This window comes from Hippocampus guttulatus, chromosome 5, assembly GCF_054856545.1.
Source record: "Hippocampus guttulatus isolate MCC_2025c chromosome 5, RoL_Hgut_1.0, whole genome shotgun sequence".
NCBI classification, from domain to species: Eukaryota; Metazoa; Chordata; class Actinopteri; order Syngnathiformes; family Syngnathidae; genus Hippocampus; species Hippocampus guttulatus.
Window position 1 is genome coordinate 12024145 of NC_141265.1, and position 23617 is coordinate 12047761.

At 43.1% G+C, this 23617-nt stretch overlaps 3 protein-coding genes across 3 annotated transcripts; 2 read left to right on the forward strand and 1 right to left on the reverse strand.

Moving 5' to 3' along the window:
- The first annotated feature begins 444 nt into the window (after positions 1–444).
- On the forward strand, positions 445–9315 carry LOC147205069 (SMAD family member 4-like). Its single transcript, XM_086110507.1, has 10 exons — positions 445–676; positions 1624–1934; positions 3397–3571; positions 3655–3909; positions 4396–4503; positions 4586–4636; positions 4715–4898; positions 5595–5763; positions 6520–6658; positions 7687–9315. The coding sequence occupies exons 2-10, from the start codon at positions 1695–1697 to the stop codon at positions 7896–7898; spliced, it is 1533 nt and encodes a 510-aa protein (XP_085966633.1). The 5' UTR covers positions 445–676; positions 1624–1694; the 3' UTR covers positions 7899–9315.
- Positions 9316–9328: 13 nt separating this feature from the next.
- On the reverse strand, positions 9329–15569 carry LOC147205070 (RNA-binding protein MEX3B-like). The gene is made up of 5 exons (XM_086110506.1): positions 14839–15569; positions 13293–13531; positions 12766–12811; positions 11862–12535; positions 9329–11421 (listed from the first exon to the last, which is right to left on the reverse strand). The coding sequence occupies exons 1-5, from the start codon at positions 15407–15409 to the stop codon at positions 11020–11022; spliced, it is 1932 nt and encodes a 643-aa protein (XP_085966632.1). The 5' UTR covers positions 15410–15569; the 3' UTR covers positions 9329–11019.
- Positions 15570–17345: 1776 nt separating this feature from the next.
- tmed7 (transmembrane p24 trafficking protein 7) lies at positions 17346–21944 on the forward strand. The gene is made up of 4 exons (XM_086110508.1): positions 17346–17443; positions 17707–17919; positions 19838–20083; positions 20677–21944. Exons 2-4 carry the CDS (start codon positions 17758–17760, stop codon positions 20911–20913), a joined length of 645 nt encoding a protein of 214 aa, XP_085966634.1. The 5' UTR covers positions 17346–17443; positions 17707–17757; the 3' UTR covers positions 20914–21944.
- The last annotated feature ends 1673 nt before the right edge of the window (positions 21945–23617 follow it).

Here is a 23617-nt window from a genome sequence, read left to right on the forward strand (position 1 = left end):
TTAAGGGTGGTGTTTCTAATATTCAATACTCCTATATCAGTTATGATTTAGTACTAAAAACACCTTAGCTTAGCATCTTGCAGTGTAGTTCTAAATAATTCTTCACACAAATCACAACGTAAAAGTACCAGAAAATCAATATGATAAAATTATTAAACATACAATGACAACACATATAGCCCATCCATCCATCCACCCATTTTCTGATCCCCAAAGTAGTGAGTTGTTTGCTACAAAATTGCAAACTCAGTGTTTGTGCTTTTAGTTTTGCAAGGCCTGTGAGATAATAATAGTTTTAGAAATTGTGCTGCAAGAATCACTGTGAGAATTTATGCACTGTAATTACAATTCAAGTTGTCATTTACCTCCTATCCACACAGGGCGCTATTTCACTAGATGCACTGACTACTAAAGCCCAGCACAAAACAAAGACGAAGAAGAAGCGAATGCACTGGATGAGAACTTACCAGAGGAGGGCTGTGATTTTTTTTTCCTCCCCCTTCTTAACATCCCGTTTTAAGGAAGGATCGTGCTTTTCATTTTATGTTATTATTTTTGAACTGACAATACTTGGTTGGCCGTGTGAACCTTAAATATCAATTCAGCCGAAGAAGGAAGCGACCAATACGACGAGAAAAAAGGAGCTGCCATAGCAGCTAGCGCCAGGTTGCGGAAAGTAAGTGTTGGCCTAATGCACTGTTAAAGATAACACGGTACGATCAATAAAACGGGCATCATTCAAGTGAACCAATAATGCGTTGCGTCAATGTGATATATAGCTTGAGCGAGCCTGAACAAGGAGTAGCTAAGCTCGTGGGTTTTTTTAAGCAGGCGTTGGTCAAAATATGCTAATGAATATGACTTCTTCCGGTCAGTTACTTTTTAAAACGCTTGGAAATACATTGAGGCCGATGTTTACACGCGTTTAAAATATTGTACATCTATCTTTACACTAATCTAATTAATCTTTAAATGTCAGCTGACGCCCTCTAGTATGGGGTTTGTGTTATACGAGTGAAAGGCATTTATTTTGAAGTGCTTTTCCTTACAATGTTGCGGCTTTCGGCGGATTCATTTCTTCTGTAAATTCGGCTAAAACTGGCCTTCTTTTTCCAACGTTATATCCATCGGTCTTGCGTTTTGAACAACTTTGCGTTAATGTGGGATGACAAACGGGTTTTGTAACTTCTAAGACTGCTGTGAATTGTTCATATTTTCCCTCCTTAATCAATGTGGCGACGATTCATTAGAATCGGCGACGTCATAGTGTGCCCGGATGTTCGGCTTCTGCCTGGAGTTTGGTGTTTATTTTCCTGCTATTGGCACATCTGCTTGTAAGATATTTACACATACAGGTTCATATTGCTGCATAGCGACTTCGTAGATAGCACCTCTGCCTCGTGGTATTGAGGTTCTGGGTTCCAATCTCAGATCTGGCCTTCTTGTGTGTATTTCTATTTTCCAGCTTCATCCCACATACCAAAAACATGCATCTTACATTCAGTGAAGGCTTTAAGGTGTACATGGGTGTGAGTTTGAGTGTGATTGGCCTTTGTGCCCTGCAATTAGCTGGCGACCATTGGAGATGACTCATTGAATCTGATATATCCTATCTCCCATCAGCGTCCTGATGGTGTGTTTCTCGAGTTGAAGAAGCCCACCTGTCGTAGTGTGTCTCATCTTCCGAAGCCGACATGTCCATCGCGAACACGCCCACCAGCAACGATGCCTGCCTCAGCATCGTGCACAGCCTTATGTGCCACCGGCAGGGTGGCGAGAGTGAGAGCTTTGCCAAGAGGGCCATCGAGAGCCTGGTGAAGAAACTTAAGGAGAAGAAGGATGAGCTGGACTCGCTCATCACCGCCATCACCACCAACGGCGCCCATCCCAGCAAGTGTGTCACCATCCCTAGAACGCTGGATGGACGACTGCAGGTGGGTTCAATGGACCACGATGATAAAGTAGCTTCATATGGGTCAAATATCCTCTAAGTGTAATAAAGCACAACAATTTACCCTGTAGCCACACAGCAAATTTCATTCAGATTGGATAAGGTTTTAAAGTGGATAATTCATCTCTTTTTGGATACAGAGATAAATAGATACATAGATCGAATTCATATAAATTATATTTATAATAACTTTGCCACCTATTAAGATTTGTGTGTTTGTAAATCAAACTTAAAAAAACTTGACATTTGATTTATTGTGTGTAACATACAATACTGTATATTCATTTTGTTAGGGACATACAGTATTTCACGGGGTTTTTTTGCCCATCAAATAATGTTTTATAAACGGTTGAATTGGATGTTACGGCCAAGACTAATTTTTCATTTGGGTTGTGATAACTCTACCTCTAAATACCATTAGGACTTTCTTGATATAATAGGTACTGTATGTACTTGTAAATTGTATGACAATTTTTTTTTACAGCATTTTCCCCATTATAGTTCCGAATTGCTTTTTATGATTGAGTAACTTGGATAATAGAGGTTTATTTTTATTTGGGTTATTATAAATATTAGTTTTTAATGTATCTCAATAGTTTCTTCATATAATGGACAGACTTTTCTAATGAGAGAGAGAGAGAGAGATCACTCTTGAGCGGAGTTGGTCTCTCTTCCACTCTAGACTTGCTCACGGGGGAAAGACGCAGAGGAGATATGGGAGTACTACTTAAATTTGTCTTTGGATTGTCTTTTGCAAAAACTATTTTCAATCATAAGCAGGTCCTTATGTGCACTTGGCACAAGCACACTCAAGGCCACAGTTTGATGATCGACTTTGTGGTCGTTTCATCGAATTTGCGGCCACTTGTTTTGGACACTTGGGTGAACAGAGGGGCAGAGCTGTCAACCGATCACTACCTGGTGGTGTGTTGGCTCCGATAGCGGGGGAAGACGCTATTGTGAGGCTTCTTCAAGCCGTGATTTCCAATTCTCACTGGAGCGGTCCGCAGCCGAGTGTGAAGAAGTTGGGATGAAAATTAACACCTCCAAATCTGAGACCATGGTCCTCAGTTGGAAATGGGTGGGTTCCCTCTCCGAGTCGGGGATGAGATTTTACCCCAAGTGGAGGAGTTCAAGTATCTTGGGGACTTGTTCACGAGTGAGGGCAAGATGGAGCGTGAGATGGACAGGCGGATTGGTGCAGCGGTTGTATCATGGTGAAGAAGGAGCTTCCTCGATTTACTGGTCAATCTACCAGAAGTCTAAAAAATTTAAGTCATATCATTTGATTGAAAGAAAGTGATTTTATACTAAACATGAGGCAAAAATAGCAATTGTACTTGATTTGGAAGATGTCAATTCAAATGTCATCTGATGATCCCATGAATTATTATTGTTATCATTATTTATTTATTGATTTAGTTTGTGTGTGCCTCTCCTTCCAGGTGGCTGGACGCAAGGGTTTCCCACACGTGGTCTATGCCAAGCTGTGGCGCTGGCCGGACCTGCACAAGAATGAACTGAAGCACGTCAAATACTGTCAGTATGCGTTCGACCTCAAGGCCGACAGCGTCTGCGTCAATCCCTATCACTACGAGCGGGTGGTCTCACCCGGCATAGGTGAGACTGTTCATATTTTTCAATATCATCACTTAGTCGGTGCTCTGAGTGACTCATGATTTCTTGCTAAAACTCCCCATCAGACATATCAGGACTGAATCTAACCAGCTCCAGGCCTGGCTCGGCGCTGATGGTCAAAGATGAGCATGATTTTGATGGCCCCCAGAGCCTGCCCGCCATGGATGAGGGCCGTTCAATGCAGACCATCCAGCACCCTCCGTCAGGGGGCCGCCCGGGACCCTCCGACCTATTCGCCCCCACCAACATGCTTCCGCCCGCCGAGGCATCCACTTCTGCCTCCACGTCATCGTTCCCCACTGTCGCCACAGGATCAGCTAGTAAGGCTCTCTTTCTCCCTCAAGATACATCTCCTCTTTTGGGATCCACCTCATCTACCTGTTTAATGTTTCCAACTTTGCATTTGTTCAGCAATTTATATTAATGCCTCAACATCAATCTCTACTGTAAATGCTTTTCATATCTGGAGAAACTGATAAACCATCAATTTCGCTGAATTTGTTTTTTCAGATTATTTTTGAATGTTTTTTATTTTCGACTGAGTCAGCTGCTGTACGTTTCTTTAAATTCACTGTGGTCACTGTCATCATTGTTGATTTTTTTTTTTCACCGTTCAAAATGGCATCATTATTATTGTTTTAGAATTTTGTTTTTTAATCAAACGGAATAAGATTTAATTTTAACATGTTCAATAAAGCTATGTCATGTTGAATAAGAAGTGTTTCATAAAATACAGAAGAAATACTTGTGGTATCAACAAAATATCTGTTGGGCTCTCTGTCCCCCCCCCCCCCCCGCAACTTCAGGTGGCAACACCGTCTGGTCAAGGAACAACAGCTTCACCCCCAACACGCCGCACCACAGCAACGGTCACCTGCAGCACCACCCTCCCATGCCTCAGCCGGCACACTACTGTGAGTCAGACAACACGGAAACCGTGCACAGTGCATTTTTTCCAAAGATGGTGATAGTCCATTGCTTGGCTCTCATCCTCAGGGTCAGTCCACGACGAGTTTGCCTTTCAGCCGCCCATTTCCAACCATCCTGGTGAGAACAAAACAATGACTGTAGACTATGACTTTGGTGGCGTTTGTGCCTCAGTTAATAGGTTTAACTGTGTTGCAGCTCCAGACTACTGGTGTTCCATCGCCTACTTCGAGATGGACCTACAGGTGGGCGAGACCTTCAAGGTGCCGTCGTCGTGTCCCGTCGTGACCGTGGACGGCTACGTCGACCCGTCGGGCGGGGACCGCTTCTGTCTAGGCCAGCTCAGCAATGTCCATCGCACGGAGGCCATAGAGCGAGCCAGGTAACACCCACTGGCCATCACGCAACATTTATTAACCGTACAGGTCATATTTGAAGTAACATTAATAGTATAGTACGGTACTACTTTGACTTTTTTTGACTTTGATTCGTTCTCTGACCAAACTCAAATTATTCGCAAATCAACTCTCCCCATTTAAATAAATGGAAATGTCAAGGAACATAGCACTCTAAGGTATTGTTCTGTTTGAAAGCGTACAGTTATAACATAAAAAAAAGTTTTAGCTATAATTCAATGGACTGCTCCTTCTGGTGTGTGCACCCTGGCCACCAGGGGGCAGTGTAATGCCTACATTCATGCATCCTGTTTAATACATAAAGATTTGATGACCGAACATGGAGAAGGCATGACCGAACATGGAGAAGGCTGTCACTACTAAACAGCATTAATCGTAGTAGGGGTTTTGTTTTCACAAAACAAAAGTTTATATGCTGATTAATGTTTTTTCTATGCTTCATCTGTAAGTGATGCTCAACAGTTTGTGTCTACATATTAGGAGAAGTGGGCATTCCATCAGTCTGTCACTGTTACACTATTGCATGGACTACTGTATATGTGCATGGTAAATTGGATCAGGAGTTTGGTCAGGAATGAATGAAGCTGAGAGATCAAGGGTTACCACTGCACAAGTGGAAAGGGACAGTTCAGACCATCGAATAAGTTTGACTCATCTGTCAGGCTTCACATCGGCAAAGGCGTGCAGCTGGAGTGCAAAGGCGAGGGTGACGTGTGGGTGCGCTGCCTCAGCGACCACGCTGTCTTCGTGCAGAGCTATTACTTGGATCGCGAGGCCGGCCGGGCGCCCGGAGACGCCGTCCACAAGATCTACCCCAGCGCTTACATTAAGGTAAGCACTTCATAACTGACGCCTTCAATTAATTTTTTTTTTTTTTTTTTTTTTTTTACAAGCGGGGTGGGGCGATAGCATGGTGTATACATAAACCTGATTCCAATAAATTTGGGATGTTATGTTAAACATGAATAAAAACACAATACAGTGATTTGTAATGTAGTACAAACTGGATTTACTGATAATGTTTTTCTGAAGGGTTATTGAGCCCACGTGGTGATATCCTTTCCATATTTAGGTCGGTTTTTGATGCTTTGCTGCCTGAGGGATTCTCTCACACAGCTGTTCACAAAGAGGTGAACCTCACCCCATCTTTGATTGTGAATGACTGAGCAAATTGTGAAAGGCCATTCATGGCACCCGCCCATTCTCAGTTAGCCCGTTCACTTGTGAGATGTTCCAAACCGGTGTTTAATTTTTTTCCCTTCTCCCTCACTTACCAAAACTGCTGCGCATTCAGAAGTAGAAGACAATTCAAATAAATTATGGCGACAACCAAATTTCATTCTTTGCACTAGGTTGCAAGTGGTTTTGACTTCCCCTGAAGCAAGAAACGTGTGATTAGCAACTTAACGATCTAAACATCACTGTGCTGTTGTAAAGTCATCTAGGAAAGTAATTTCATCTGTGCCATATGTTACACATAGAGCATATTTGACAATAAAAGCTAACTTGACTAGTGGACTGATCATGACAACCGTTAGTGAGCATGGACCTCCTTTTGTCTAACAATGTTGACATATTTTGTGCCAGGTGTTCGACTTGCGTCAGTGTCACAGGCAGATGCAGCAACAGGCGGCGACTGCTCAGGCGGCAGCTGCAGCGCAGGCAGCAGCCGTGGCGGGCAACATCCCTGGACCCGGCTCAGTTGGAGGCATTGCACCCGCCATCAGTAAGTCTGGACAAGGGTATCTGTAAAAACTCAATTTAATGACCCATCCACAAACTAAAAACATAGCTTTTTTTTTTTTAATGCAGAAATAATTTCAGCTGTTTTTTTTTTTTTTTTTTTTGCATGTTTGCATGCATTTATTTATATCAATACTGATGCCAACTCAAATCAATTGTTCTGTGAAGACAAGCCACCAAATAAATACATTCAGATGCCGGCCGTGGGACAGCTCTACGCTCTTAGCAGCGTCCTCGAGGTTACATGGGTTTTCGCCCAACCAGTCTCCATGTTCTTTGTGGGCTTGGAGAAGGCGTTCGACCGTGTCCCTCGGGGAGTTCTCTGGAAGGGGATTTGGGAGTATGGGGTACTGAACCCTCTCTTACCGTCTTCTTCGATCCCTATATCATCAATGTCAGAGTTTGATTCGCATTGCTGGCAGTAAGTCGGGTTTCCGGTTATGTCCCACCGGCAGCGATGACCCAGGACACTTAAGTACGTTTTTAAAGTGGAAACCAATCTGAATAACTCATGTCTTTACTGCAATTTCTGGCAAGGTTTTTATTTGAGAAAGTCTCCAATCGGGTAACTCGGGCTACAATAAAATCTGGGAGATTTATCGTTTAGAGATTTATATGGCAATGAGTAATTCTTCTGGCTACTCGTTTTTACAGATTTTTATTGATTTATGTCTTTTTTATTCCAAGGATGATAAATAACAAATTTATTCTTACTTGCAGATCCACTGGCACCTATGCTAAATCACGACTTAACTGTACAATACTTTCTGAAGCTCACATACTCCGTTGATGCTTTGGCGAGACAAGAGGCCTCCATTCATGAAATTGGCCATTTTAGAAAGGGGAGCTTGCCCAGCGCTGCACTGATGAGTCAGGAAAATTGCTGAGTACAATAATGAACTGCCCACTATACACCCTTCCCAACTGCATTACTGCATTTTACATAAAAAGCTGCGCGGTTAGCCTCCCTCAATTCTCAATGGCTCAATTGTGGCGCACATTTGCCCGCAGGTCTGTCGGCGGCAGCCGGCATCGGTGTGGACGACCTCCGCCGCCTCTGCATCCTGCGTATGAGCTTTGTGAAGGGCTGGGGGCCCGACTACCCTCGGCAGAGCATCAAGGAGACGCCATGCTGGATCGAGATCCACCTGCACCGCGCCCTGCAGCTGCTGGACGAGGTGCTGCACACCATGCCCATCGCTGACCCCCAGCCACTCGACTGAACTCCTCACAACCGAGGGACTCATTTTGCTTGTTGGTGTTCTCGTCGTTCTCGTCAGGTTGGTTTTGACGGTGCTGTAGTGTGAACCCAAAATGACACATTTCATCTGAAAGGACAAACGGGATCGGTCAGACTGCTGGACTAGACCAGAGTGCTGTGTTTTCCACATGATGAACATTCGTGACCCCCCCCCCTTGTTTTTAACAGCCACTTCATTAGGTACACATGCATAAATAGCTAATATCGTTTAAAGATATTTTCACAAGTATTTGGGGAGTATTAGGGCCACATTGTAAAGAGAGGAAAAACATTTATTTTACAAAAGGTGGATATTCCCCTCCCAAGATGTTTGTCCAAGTATGACGTGATTTTAATTAAGTCGATAAAGTAATATGAGGATAAAGTTTGACTTTTATTGGAACAAAGACGCAACTTTAGATCCTCTAAACTTTATCCCGATGAAATGCGTCAGCATTAGAGAAATATGGCTTAACACTGAAAAGGAAAAAAAAAGAAAGTACTGTATTCTACAGGAATAAAGTTGAATTTATTGCCCAAGAAATAAAGCAACAATATGTAAATTTTACAAGCGGAATAAAATCTGATTTTTTTTAAGGGAGGAATATTGTATCTTCATGGGGACAAAATGGGACTATTGAGAGAAGATTTTTTGCATTTTATGTGGAAAAAGATGTATTTTAGAGTAGTTAGAATTTTATCGGGAAAGCATGATGAAAAAAAAACAAACTGGTACTATGACGATGTTTTTAATTTTCAGAGAATAAGACGGAAATATTACAAAATGAATGGGGTGACATGACAAGAAGTGAATATTTTGTTCAGTCAGTTTTGAAAAAAAGTGAGATGTAAGGAAAAAAAATGTTATGAAAATATCAGACTTTCACTGAATCCCCCATCACTCCATCACCAGCTCCTCAGGAGCCCACCAGACTTGATGAATCAATAGTTAAAAGTATTCTGAGAATTACAGGTAAGTGACTGTTTAAAATGTAAAGCCAGAAAGTTTAATATCTCATGAGATTGTGTGTACCTAATGTTGTGGCCAGTGACGAATCCTCTTGTATATTATCCGTTCACAAAATACCAGCTGTAAATCTACATTTCCCGGCAGTTTTGATACACTATTGATTTTTTTTCTTCAACTTTTTGGTTTTAGCACTTTACTTACTTAGCTGTGCATTTGTATTGTAACACTAAGGATGCCATTTTGTTTCCCACCTTTTCACCCACATAACACCCGATGTTTCTGTTGCAGCTCGTCGGACGTGTTTTTTTTTTTTTAATCGGGTGTATGTAAATAGAAATATGTATCATCTTTGTAGTGCATGCTGATGTCAGTGGTCCCGCATTTAAACTCACTCACATTACATGAATAAATCAAATCATCAATGATACAATCAAGAGACTCAATGTGGCTTTAAATGAAACCGTCTTTATTAAGTAACTTTAATATCAGAAAAATAAAACTCTTAAAATTCTCTTTACAGCAAATATATATATAATAATATCAGTGCTTTGGCCGCAATAACTTAAAAGGCCCGTTTATAAAATATAGTCCTACTTTTTTTAAACTCCTTACTCCACCCCATTTTGAATTGAGATTTTTATATATATATGCCATAAGACTTGCCCCCTACATATACATAAAGTAGTAAAATTAGCACAAAAAACGGCTACTAAAAAAAATGTACACTTTCTTAAACACGCATTAGCAGGCAGCTCATATCTTTAACGGTTTAATTGTACTTTATTACATTTCTTTTTAATTAAACGCAGACATGCTTGTGCACACACATTCCATATTTCCAGTGGCGGCGTTCCGACAAATCTAACTACGAAGCGGAGAAAGCATGGCAAATTCGTGTATCGCCCGCGCAAAGAAAAGGTAGAAAAATTAAAATCTTATTGTAAACATTGGAATATAGATACTTTGTCAAGATACGTATATATTTAGAATATGAAATGTAACAAAATAAAAATTAACTTCTGTATATCTCAGTCCTTAATATAATACAATAAACTGAGGGTTGACCGTGTATATTGCATTCACCCTCATCGAAATAACACATAACAAAAAAAAAGGACGGATAAAGATTGGAGGGGAGAGAACCTGGAGGTTTATTTTGTGCGGCTTAGTTATGAAGCAAAAACTCAAAAGCTGAGCCCCTCCCAACAAAAAACTGAAGCCAAATAATTTAGTTGTGTAGTGTCTACATTCCACGCACTCTCCCCTCATAAATGTCCGACAACAGTCCCATGCGTCAAAAAAAAAAAGAGAGATGATTTTGGGGGTGTAAGGAATGGATAAACATAGTCCCCCCCCCGCCCCTGAGTCCCAATGAAAAAGTACCATCAAATCCCTCGTTTTATTTCCTCGCCCTGGTTTTCCCAACCCAGGCGGACTCTTGCATAGGCCTGGTGGCAGAACGAGGAAATTGGTCGTACGATTAATTTTAAAAAATAAAATCTGAACACTGGAGAACATTCGAGGAGTTGTTCCGACATTTACAGCAGTTTTTGTAAAAGGAATGTTAATACTAAGTATGCACAAAAAAATGTGGAAGCAAAAAAAAAAAAAAGTTAAGACTTTAAACCTGATGTGTACATTACATCAGTCGAAAAACAAACAAACAAAAAAAGGCCACGCTTTAGGTTGTTTTTGAAGCAATCAGATTTTTCTTTCGGAACTTAATTTCAGGCACGAGTTTTAACTGTAAACGACTTTGATTCCGGTGTAGTGACTCCCAGCAACCTGGGAACTACTTAAAAAAAAAAAAATAGCACCGCTAAGGTAATGAGTTGACGCCCAGTGGAGTGTAAAGAAAGAAAAGGCAGGTTTTCATGCCGCTTCAGTATATGATGTGTGAATGGATAATACGACTGGTTAATACGATACGGTCGGGAGTCCTGCCGTTTGTAAACATGCTCACTTGCACCCCCTCTGGAGGGTGACGGTCATGAGAGTCGGCTGCAAATTCCGCCCCCTCCAAAAAAAATAAAAAATAAAAAAAATAAACCAACAACAACAAAAAAATCAAAGGTGGCTAAAACGTTTGAAACATTTTCTGGTCGCTACATTTGAAGATTTGTCCGTTCGCCAGTCACATGTTGCGAAGCCGGAGGGCCCGTGTGACGGGCGACAGGCACACGGGGCAGGTGGCATCGGGACACTGGCAGATTTGGGCGGCGCATTTGGCGCAAAAGAGGTTGTGGCCGCAGGGGACCAGGGCGGCCACAGCCCGGCCGTCCAGGCAGCGAATGCACACATCAGGGCCCGGGCGGCGGCCCTGACCCGCTGAAGCCCCCGCCACATAGGCCAGGGAGGGCTCAGGAGGCGACGAGGACGAGCTGTCGCCAGAGGAGGAAGAGAAGGCCGAGCAGTAGGACGGCGGGCGGTGGCCACCGCCGAAGGGAGCGCGGAGCATGTGCAGCGCCTGGGGGTGCTCCAGGGCGTCAGCCCCAGGGAAGGTGGGGGAGAGGCGGGGCGTCCCGGGCTGACTCGTCTGGAAAGGTCAATGACAACAACACAAGGTAAAACAAAAACATCCTTCCTTCCTTCCTTCTACACGACCCGATTTCAATTTCAGTTTTCAAGGTTCCGTGTTTCAAGTCTGGGCAATGGTTTGAAATGGCGGTCATGGTTAAGGCTCCAAATCTTGGTTTTGATTTTTAAATCGAGAATTCAAGCCTCAGTTTGCATTTAGGGTTGTAAACAAATTAAGGTTGTAAACAAGGGTTATCGTGTCAAACCAAGGTGAGGATTCTAAACAAGTATCGGGTTCAAATTCGCATTTCATGCCATAATTCGGGTTTCACATGGTCACCTCGACAGGAAGTGAACAGGGACAAAAACTACGGAGAAAGTGTTTGGAAAAGTTGAGGTCAGGGCTCTGTGGTGCTGCCACTCTAAATTCATCCAAGCTTTAATTCAACCACCACCTACCTGTGCAGGCCGTCCGTCCAAGGCCTGAAGACTTTGGTGGTCCACAAAGGGGCTCCAGTTGTGCGGCGTCACGCCACCCGTGGAGACTGTAAGGGGTTCGAATCCCGATGAAGAGCTCCCGCCCGCCGCCGCGTTAAGCTCAGAGTCTCCGAACCAGAAGCTGGTGGCCCCTGGGTTGTCGTCGTTGCTGCTGTTATTGTTGTTGTTGGAATTCGCGTTGAATGAGCAAGTGGGACTGAAGTCAGCCATGCGGTTGGCGGCGCCGCCGCTTCCTCCATAGAAGGAGTCGGTGGAGCTGGAGCCGCTGCCCAGGGAGCTGGAACTGTCGTTGCGATAGGTGGAAGAGATGCGACCACCGCCGGCCGCATTAGCCCGCTGGCCGCCGCCGCTCAGGTTCGCCTGGAGGAGGCCGCCCGCGAGGAACCACCCGGCTTCACCGCTGTTATCGAAGCTGACGTCCGTGCCGTTGAATTGGAAGTCGTTGTTGTCCGCTCCGGGTGCCTCTACGCCACCCCCGCAGTTGCCCGTGCGCAGGGCGATGTGCGCCTCAATCTCCTCGCGGGCACGGTCGACATTCTCCGGCATCCCCGTCACCTCAAACACCGGCTCCTTGTCGCGACTAGGCGTTACGATGTAGGTGTGTGTCTGCTGCTGGATGCGCTTGATGGTCGCCCCTGGAACACAATTCACTTTTAATTACAGTGGTACTTGCAAGTGCCCCGATTTACATGACTAGCTGCCGCTTGGTTTATGTGCTATTATCAATGGGGACAAGGTGAACGGCTTTGAGCAAACTGCTCTTGAGAGCAGGGCCTGTTTCGGTCACCATCATAAACATCACATATTCAATACAATGACAAGTCTTACTGCAGATTACTAATAATAGAAACTTGTAAATACGTACCTTTTGGACCCACAACCAGTCCGACGACACGGTATGGCACCCTCACCTGCAGGAAAATAACAGGGTTTTTTTCATCTATACAATTCCAGAGACACAGCAGAGCAATTCATGTTCTTCCACGACACGGCAGAAGCTACAAATAGCCTTAAACAACTGCACCTTCGATTCTGAGGTTGCGTACAACCAAAGCATGCCCAGATCTGACACTGAGTAGCTCAACGTGAAAGGAAATTCAGAAATCATTACTTCAGTCATCCTCGAAATATATATAAATGACTAATTCTTAAGTGAAGATCCACTTTCACCTAAGTGTGTGCAAGGTAGCGTAAATAAGGGTCTCAAAACGGCTGGTCGTGAACGAGTTAATGGCATTTTAACTGGTGTAAACTGAATGTAGTTTTTGTTAAATTTGTTTGGTGATGTGTTATGAGATTTTTTTTTCTATGTGTGTACTCTGGCTCATTAAAGGTTGTAAAACACTGCTGGAATGAGATTCAAAACAAGAAGGATGCACTGTCGTCCACTACCTGAATGGTGGTCTGTCCGGGCAAAGTGGGGATCCCCGGCCCGGACGCCGCAGACAGAGAGCCCGCTTTGTTCCGGGATGCCCGGATGAGGGAGAAGTGCTCGGCGGCTGACAAAATCTCCCGCTTGGCCATGCATACGTCTTCCTTGCGTCCAGTCACAACGAAAACCGGCTGCTCGCCCCTCACCGGCGTCTTGATGTACGTGTTGGTCTTGGCTCGGAGTGCTTTAATCTTACAACCTGGGTGAGAGAAATTTTTAAAAGGGCTTGATTAGTGGTAATTAAATGTTCAAGAGTGAAGAAAACTGTATCTGCCGGCTGCATATGTTCATTCAGTAAACACGGCAGTGGCCATACATTGGTGACAGATGTTGCAAATATGGTTTTAAAATGATTAATTATAATTTCGACTCGAGGCAGAAATTTTTGCTGACTTAAGCCGGTTAGCTTTTTTCCCCCCCAGCCCTACATTTAATATTTTAAAACAGTTTGGTTTCAAACATTTGTTTGGGCAGACTTTTTTTATCTAACTCTACAACATTTTAATTGAAACATCCTAAGAACAGTTTTTCATTTCAACATGTTTTACTGCAGCGCTGATCTTGGCCGACTGCACTACTGTACTTAGTGCTAAATCTTTGAGAACCTCTAGGTTTGAGTGATACAGTAACTTATGATTTTTCCATGATGTTAATAAGTCAAAGTTGACTTGCAAGTTGTAGCTCTCAAACACTAATGCCATTTCAAGTGGATTAAATATTCCTCTCAAGCTGTGGTTGAGTCCAGCCATTTCCTGTTGTTGTGTTAACAGTGTGCACCCTCCCCCATCAGCAGGCGCACCAACACAGCCCTTTAATCATATGTAAAAAAAAAAAACACACCACAAAACTCACCAAAAGACAGACGTAGAAGCAATCTATATGGTCAAGAATACGTGTGTTCTATGTTGAATTGAACGTGGGAAATAATAGATCCCACGCAGAACTACAATGAAAAACTACACATGGGGCTGATGTGGCAGAGCAACTTGCGGTCTTCGAAGACAAAAGAAAACACACAATATATAGATAAAAACATCGAGAAAAGACACGCGAGAGCAGGGAAAGAAAGAGACGACTCGAGTGGGAGTGTCTGGTGGTTCATTAACAATTTTCTTTGAAAGCTTTTCAGTCGATGTTGGTTCGAGTCTGGCGGCGCTGGGTTGACCCATTTTGGAGCCAAGCTAACTAGGCTAGCCGCAGTCCTGCAAGCATCAACGTCAAAAAAACAGCAGAAAACAAAAGGTGTCAAGTCTGAGAAGTAAGTCATAGGGGCATTCGAGGGATGGCAACTTGTCTGTGATGATGAAAAACAATTTCGATTCAAATAAAGTCATTAAAACAGGTGTTGTAACATGCTAATTACAACAATAAGTTACGAGCTAAAAGTTAGCTTGTTTGATAGCACCAACACGGCCCAATTCCAAGACCATGGCACGGCTCGTTTTGTAGAATTTGTTTGCTCCATTATAAGCACGCTTCCTTTTAAAGTATTCGAGAAACACTCACCCTGTCGGCCCACGATCTCCGCGACGTGCTCGGAACTGGGCACGGCCACGCATTCAGTCGTGTTGACACTTTTCCGGCGAGCTAGGAGCGACGCCTCGGCCTCGAAGCAGCCACCGCCCGGCTCTCCGCAGTACATGCCGGTGTCATCCCCCCCTTCGTCTCCATTGTACAGCAACACCGTCTCCACATGCTCCAAAGCTGACGGCATCGCGGAGCCAGCCTGCCCCGAAGAATGCATATATTGGTGGGCCTGCGAAAGCAACGGGCTACCCGACGTGGTTGGAACTTGTGGGTCTTCGTCCTCGGGCGTGACGTTTCCTTCGTCTCCTGAAGTTGGTCGATGCTGCAGTGGCTTCAAGTCGAGGACCGTACCGAGGAGGTTAAAGCGGGACGCCGGGATGAGGTGGTGGTGATATAAGGCTGAACTTTCATCCGATTGCTCGGATGCCGTCTGACTTTGGGGGCCAAGGTGCTCGTCGAGGCCCATGCCGGCGAAAGCGTGCACTAGCGGCGGCGGCGGGACCTCGGATTCTCCCTCGTCGGCCTCCAGCAAAGACGTGCTGCTCGGCATCGTTGAACAATTTCGTCAAGAATATGAAATCCAGAAAAGGAGGAACAAGCAAACAAAATGCGAATAACAAGCGACCAGCGCCAGGTGGCTGAAATGTGTGTACTGTGTGGCTTTTGTTTTGTCTCGACAGTTTCCCCACGAGCATGTTAATCTCGCTCAATTTTGCTCTCGCGAGAGTTGAATTCTGGGTCAAACGACGCGTTCCTGTCACCAGCTCAACATAGACACTTCAGGTCACGCCGTCTTGAATGGATTAAGTACTTGTAGCGATACAGTATACTATTTTGGTTAAACAGCGATGCCATAAGTACTCACAGTCTGAACATAAGTACACGGACATGTAAAAAGACTTAAAATGTAGCCTATTTAAGTACCAAAGTAAAGATATCTATTTGCTATAATTTTTTATAACAGCATTTATTTTGATGACTTCGAGAGAGGAAAAAAGCGTTTCTGCACACAAAATTTCCTTCTTTTATTAACCTATTAGTACTCAGAAGAAACAATGAATGTTTTCAACCAATAGCATAACAAAAAAACAATTAAAACGCAAGTTAGCTGGTTGAACAAATATATTATACTGTAATGCCCTTCAATGCGGAAAGAAGGATGCACGCAATCGCTGATGTAATCTGTTGAGTTTTTTTTAATAAACAAAGAGAGCAATAACACACACATTCATAGGAGTTGCTGTTAGCCACAACTCACGCCCATGCGCTCCACACTCAGACTAACTGCCGGAGCCAATATACCCCAACCTGGCTCCTCCACTCTCTTATGACGTCACACAAATACAAGAAACAGATATTACAATACCTTATACAAGTTATTCTCGATTATACAGTGTGCGTTTTTTTTTTTTGTGCAAAGATGTTAGTATTTAGGCTGGCACAAGACACAACGCATTGGCCACAAATAATTCTTGTAGCCGACAATATCAAACACACCTAAATAAGGCCATGGATGGGGAATATCTTGCTTTTCCAAAGCCATTGCTTTTTGTCATTAATGCTCTCTGGTTCACATTCCTCATTGTTGATGCCCTCTCAGTTTTTTGTTGTTGTTTTTTGGCCTAAAAAGTCCCCAAGACCTTAGCCACGGTTGACTTTACGTTCCTCAAGTCAGTTTTGTTGACATCTGTGGAGGTCGGGAAGGAAAGTTATGAGCCTACTTCGACAAACGAGTAGGTGTCGGGAGTACAGATATCTGCTCCCAAATGAAGGAGGAAAAGTAAGAAGTTATCCATCCATCCATCCATCATTTGAGTTGCTGTCTTGTCCAGGGAAACCAAGACAGCGAAAGTGTTTGTATAATGAGATTTATTTCAGCTATAATTAATGGAGAAACAGCATTTACAAATCTGTGATGGAATGACTCCCTAAGCATCAGGGTGCTCCCCAATACAGTAATTGCTTCCCAATCAGGGGTTAGGATATTTTAAAGTAGATAAGAACACAGCTAATATATTGGTTAATAGACGTTTGTTTCTTAGGATCTTAGAGAGACACTTATTTATGTAAACCTGTACTCTTACACACTTAATTCATTTGTTGCAGGAATGTAATATATTGGCTCCGTATGATGGTAACTGACAACTGTACTAAGTCGATGTTTTAAAATTGTTCAAAATTAGTTCATGAACCAAGAGAAATCCTTTACGGTTGTGCGTACACTTAATTGGCGGCCACAAATTATAATTTTGTGTGCCCGTTATAGTGCTGAGGCCACAATTTCGACTCCACCGCCCCCACCCCCCCAAAACAAACAAATAAAGAAAAAGCAACACACATACATTTTACGGTCATATAAGAAATGTTACTCCGTTGGTCCATTGTGGTTTATCGCTTAAGAGCTTACCGGCCACGTTGGAGCGTAGGCGTCAAAATATGTCATGTAATGAGGGCATTGGCCATATGTATTTCTGACCAATGAGAGAGCAGCAGAGGCGGGCTTGTAGTAAACGCAAGCCAATGGGCATGTCCGGCTTGTAATAACGTTTCACAGAATTAGTCGCATCCGGGTGAGACACCAGAGGTGAGTGGATAACGGCGTTAGAAAGAAAGTATTGATAAATAACTGCAAGGTTGTAATTTTGCTTGTGGTAAATTCTAAGTGCGTACAAACTGTGGCGTTGAATGTCCGCCGGTTCTCGTGCTCATGCGCTCTCTTGTTTCTATGACGCCGAGGCCAGGCAGTAGCCTGTTAGCATTGAGCTAATTCACCGCTAATGATTAGATCCGGGTTTGCTCTTTTTTTTGTCTTATTTCCTCCATTCACGTCTTCTCTTTTCCTCACAGGCCCCTCGCCCATTTTCCTACTTGACTTGGGTTCTAGCCCTTTAAAAGACAATGTATAGCTCGTTGCGAGTGATGTTACAGGTGGTGTGGGCCCAGCTCCTCCTGTGCGGCTGGGCGCTGGGCACCGAGCTCACGTTCGAGCTGCCCGACAACGCCAAACAGTGCTTCTACGAGGACATCACCACTGGAACAAAGTGTACGCTGGAATTCCAGGTGAGTAGGTTCGTTTATTACGCGGTTGACTCTACAAACGGGGGGTCTATCATGGTTTACGACACAATTACCTTCTTATGGCAGCGACGTAGCCGAAGAATTAGTACGTTAGTCTGAACGCAGTCTAACTGTCCAATCGCAATTATTGGCGGTTCACCCATTTGAACGCGCATATTCATATTTGATTTCCAAGGCGCTAGGTTAGCAGAGGATTAGCGAACGTTATTCACTGGTTGATAGATTCCAGGATATGTCTGCGGAAAGGCAAGCACCCTTGTGGGGTTGATGTCCGAGAAAGCAGGGCGGCAAACTTATTTGCGCAAAAAAAGGACCGGACCACTATTGGTGGAAGTTACGAGCTGATCAGCTGCTAATGTCTAGGTGCACTATATAAGGCTAAAGTCAAGTAAAAATAAATAAATATTTGCAGTACTTTGTTCTACATGCTCCCACGTGTGTAAACATCGTGTTTCAAGTCACACTTCCGCGTTTGTTTAAAAAAAAAAAAAAAAAAAAAAGCTGCATCCACACCAGAATTTCATCAGTGTTTTTTTTAACCCATTTACAAGTACGTGCAGTCGCACCTCTCAGTGTGGATTGCATCCCCCATCTGCATCCTCATTGCCTTGCTGTGTTTCGACACTGACTACATTTACATACAATACAATACATGCTGATTTATATAGCGCTTTCACAAGAGCGGCAGCTGTAACAAAGCGCTTAACAAAACAGTTAACAAAAAGTGAAATAATAAACACAACACAAAACATAAAACACGGACAGTCGTGCAGTGCTAACCACTTTTCCCTCACACGCTTTGTTGTTTGAAGCAGTTTGAGATGAAAAGAGGAGAGAATCAAAGTGTCCTTTCGCCAGTGGATGAGAGACGTCATGCTCAAAATGTGCACACGTCGACTACAAGCTAAGTTTCAAAGTCAACAAGAAGCTGTAGCATCCATTGACGAAAAAAAGAGATTGGTTCACTTCTCCTGTCCCATGGAAATCCATTTCAATTCCAAGGCGCGACTCTCGTATCCAAATACGCATCGGCGCTCCGCGCCGACGCTCCTCTCTCCTCATCCTCAACTTCAGCAGCCATCCATCCAGCCGCACCAACGCTGACTGACAAACAGCGCCGACATCTCCACTCAAGTGTTGTGTGACATGCAGTCACTGTTCTGGTTTAGGTCAAAATTCTGTTTTTAAAACCCTGAATAAGAAGATATTTGGGATTTTGGCCCCATGTACATGGCCTTCAAAAATCTGATTACTGCAAATGTTCAGGTTTTAAAGAGATTTCTTAACTGCATGAAAACGTAGGGTCACATAAAAATCAATAAGTGAACCGATAAATTATAAAACTAAATAACAAATGTTGCTGGTGTGTGGGAAGAGGTTTGTAGAACCACATTTCACTCACTTTCATAATAAATATTTTCCAGAACTTAAAACACTACTTTTCTATGCTATCACAAGAGTGGAGAGCTGGGCATGCCAAATGCAGATCCAGAGAGAACCGCAAATCCCTTTGGCCAGAGTTTTCAGAAAGCTTAGTTTTTAATGAAAAAAAATCTCAGAGGATGGGTGGATAACAGCGCAAACAACAGAAAAATATCTCCTGTGACATGTGTAGACAAGTCCTGATTAAAAACTAGCGTACATCTTACCATGTCTGCGTCCTATAATACAGTGCGTGTTATGTATGTGTTAAATACAGAAATGGCACCCATAACTGAAACTGCGCCTCTTAATGCGGTGCGCTGTAGGGTCGTGATTATACAGTAATGCAAAAAATGGCAATTAAAAAGCATAAAGTTACTACTTCGGTGCTTTTCTGACAGTCAGCCATATATACCTCCATCATCACTCACCATCACAAACTGTAGTTGTGGTTATTGCCACTCCCTTCTTCCTATAGGTTGTGACTGGCGGCCATTATGACGTGGACTGCCGCCTGGAAGATCCGGAAGGCACGACGCTCTTCAAGGAGATAAAGAAGCAGTACGACAGCTTCACCTTCACCGCTGCCAAGGACGGTGCATACAAGTTCTGCTTCAGCAACGAGTTCTCTACGTTCACCCACAAGACGGTCTACTTCGACTTTCAGGTCGGGGACGACCCACCGCTCTTCCCCAACGAGAACAGGGCCACCGCCCTCACGCACGTGAGTTAATGATAACTATCCGTCCAGTTTCTATCACGCTTGTCTTTGGGTGCTGGATGAGCGAGATCCGATTGCAGCTGACTGTGGGCGACGGGCATGGCATTGCACCAATGCAAAGTGATTCCTGTTTCTTTCATCTAAAAGGCCATCAAACATTCTGTTCATTCGCATTCAGATAATTTCAGTTTTGAACTTCTGCAAAAGATGAGTACATCTATTTTCTACATGTTCCTCTGCTTTCTGTGTCAAGGCTTAAAATCATGTATTGTCTTTGCAAGCTGTATTGCTAATCAATGAGGAGCGACCTTCTAATTTTAAGCAGCAGTTTTTTACAAGTTGATGCTAGGAACTTGAAGCAGGTACCCATCGTATTCCGACTTCCTCCCAAATTCCTAAAACATGCATGTAAGTTCCCATGAAGAATTGTGGTTTGCCAATGGGCCGTGCGATTGGATGGCACCCAATCCAAAGTGTACACCCACTTTCAAAATCAGCTGGGATAGGATCATAATTCTACCTTATCTTGCTCCACTCGAGATATTGTGTTTGAAATGATTAATTCCCATCTGAAATATCCCGTCTGCATCTTTCAGTTGGAGTCAGCCTGTGTGTCCATTCACGAGGCACTCAAGTCCATCATCGACTACCAGACGCACTTCCGCTTGCGCGAGGCGCAGGGACGCAGCCGCGCCGAGGATCTGAACATGCGTGTGGCCTTTTGGTCCATCGGCGAGGCCTTGGTCCTGCTGGTGGTCAGCATCAGCCAGGTGGTCCTGCTCCGAAGCTTCTTTTCCGATAAGAAGACCACCTGCACCCGTGTTGGATCGTAACCCCGCCTGTTGTCTTTTTTTTTTGGCTTGTCTTCATACAGCGGCTTAGAACAGCAAAGAGATTTGGATAATTTCACACATTTGTTCAGATGCTGTATGTAAATAAGTCTTCTTAATAGAGATGTGAGTGGTGGACGTACACAAAAATGATTGTGCTTTTAAAATCTACTACTGAACACAGGTGGCAAAAGTATGCCCCTTCAGTATTTGAAATCATTCGTTTTTTTTTTGTGTTCCTCTTTTAATGTTGTCCTCTGTTTCTGATTTATAAGTCGCTTTCAGTTAAACTACCTGGGAATTTAAGAAAAAAAGGGAGGGTTCAGGTCATGCCAGCAGCACTCGCACATATGGACGTCCGATCCCAAAATATTTTCTCTTTCTCAAAGGCTGTAAAAGTAGTCATCTGTAAATCTTAATGCAACGCAAAGTAGAAATCGCAGCGTCAAATTGCTCTACAGCTTATGTTGGAATTTAGTCGCATGTGATTCCAGTACTTTTGTGACGATTTGTGTTACTGTTACGTAGTCTGCCTTTGCTGTTCACAATTATAAACTGCTTATAAAGCTTCAGCTGAACTGTTCAGTCACAATTGTGGTCATATTTTCAGCAGAAAATGGCATATAATGATGCTCCCCCAACATCCCAAGTTGGTTTGTAATGCATTTTAAAACGGCTCCTGTGTGCCTGTACAATGAATTTTAGAGTTAGTCCATTGCATTTTTGTTTGTTTTTATTTTTTAAATCCAGTCTAGTCAAAATCAGATGATTTGCAAACTACCGGTAATGCATTTATTTGAAACCGATGATCAAACATAGTAGTTAGTCGTCTTTATGATGCAGTCCTGCAAAGCTAACCTTTCCTTGTGATTTCATAAACTTCCTGTTTCATGTCGGTTTTACAAGACTGCATGTGAACGCGGATGGGTGATTTTTTTTTTCTCTTTTAAAAAATTAAAACATTCTGTTCCGTGGGCACTCTGGGGACGTGTTAAGTTATTCGAATGACTGAATAAACGCTCAGTTTAAGTGTATTTACTGTGAATGTCGTTTCTTACATAAACTACACATTTTTCATATCAGAGGCCATTTGGTCTTATAAAGTCCTCTGAGAGCAACACCAAATATGTGACAAAAAATACCTTGAGTGTTTTAATCTCTATACTGTAGCTGTCTATGGCTCTCATGCTGTAACTTACCCCATCGTTGTGTGACAGTGCGTCTTGGTTTACAATGCAGTTTGGCCTAATTTGTACTCGAGCCGAAACGTAGCATTACAGTAAATATTTGTATGAGAAAGACTCCTCGCCCATAAATACAAAACACTGAAATTAAAACTGCATAAGTGGTTCGGATAATGGCTGGATGGTATGTTGCGAACTGTTTTCTTTCTGACATCTTTGCCGCCTTCCTTCCCCTCAAACCTATTTATTTCCTAACAGCTTTACCTTCCTGACCTGTTTCCTTCCTTCCCTCCTTTCCTTCCTGACCGCCTTATCTCCCTCAGACCTGCATTTTATTCATTCATCCTTACATCCTTTGTTCCTTTTCTGTCATCCTTCATTCCCTCCTTCCTTCAGTCACATCTGTTTTTATTCATTCGCCATCACATCCTTTTGTCCCTTAAAACTGCTTTTTCTTCATTTCTTCCTGACCTACATTGCGTTCTGCCTTCCTCTGCACTTCTAATGTGAATGAAATGTGCATGGGTGGGCGGGTGTCTCATTACTGTTTATTATTATACACCTTCCTCTCGGGAAAAAAAACTGGAACTGAGTGTGATGACAAGTCTGTCATTAATTCTGTCATTTTAATTTATTTATTTAAATCAGTAATACCAAATAATTCTTGGACAATAGTAAAGAAAGTGGATTCAGATGTGCAGCTAGTTATCAAAGGAAATGAACCAAAAAAAGTAGTTTTAATAAAAGCATCCAAAATTAAAAGTGAGTCAGAGTGAGGGATGGATGGAAGGAAGAAAACCAGGAGGGAAGCAAAGAACAAAAACAGGCCTAAGGTGGAGTCGGGTAAAGAAGAAAAGCAGAAAGGAAGTTACAGTATTAATGGGAAAAGGAGGTCAGGAAGGAAAAAAGATAATCAGGTTGAAAAGGAAAGTTCTGGAAGGAAGACTGCTTAACTGTTGCCTTGTGTGGTTTTTGATTTGCATGTATGTGCTTAACTGTTTTGCAGTTTTTGGTTTGTGTACAGCATTTATGTGTCAACAGTGCTCGGCCTTTTGCAGCGCGTTTGCCCCTGTCGGCCACCGTATTTGACAATTTTAATATAATTTACAACCCGTCATTAAATATGTATTGCGTAAACTTTTATAGGTCAAACGAATCATCAAAAAATGTCTAAAACCTGATGTGCTCGAAAAAAAGTGAAGACTTTTTTAAAATCAGCGTCAAAACATATACGTCTACTGTATTGACCCCTCTGTTTAAAATTTGCTGTTGACCAGCGTATTTAAAATTGGTAACCTCAAAATGTCGTGTATCGGGGCGTACCGAAGACCCACCGTACAATATTTCTCTTGCGATGCTTTGTTTGTCCTGTAGAGGACGAAATACTCCCATTATCCACATCATTCTACAAAACACAAGAGACGGTGATTTAAGATCTGATTTAAATGGTACAAAACAAGCATAAACGGATTTAACTGTGATTTAAATAGTTTGTGCTGTCTTTGGAACACTTTATTAAATTA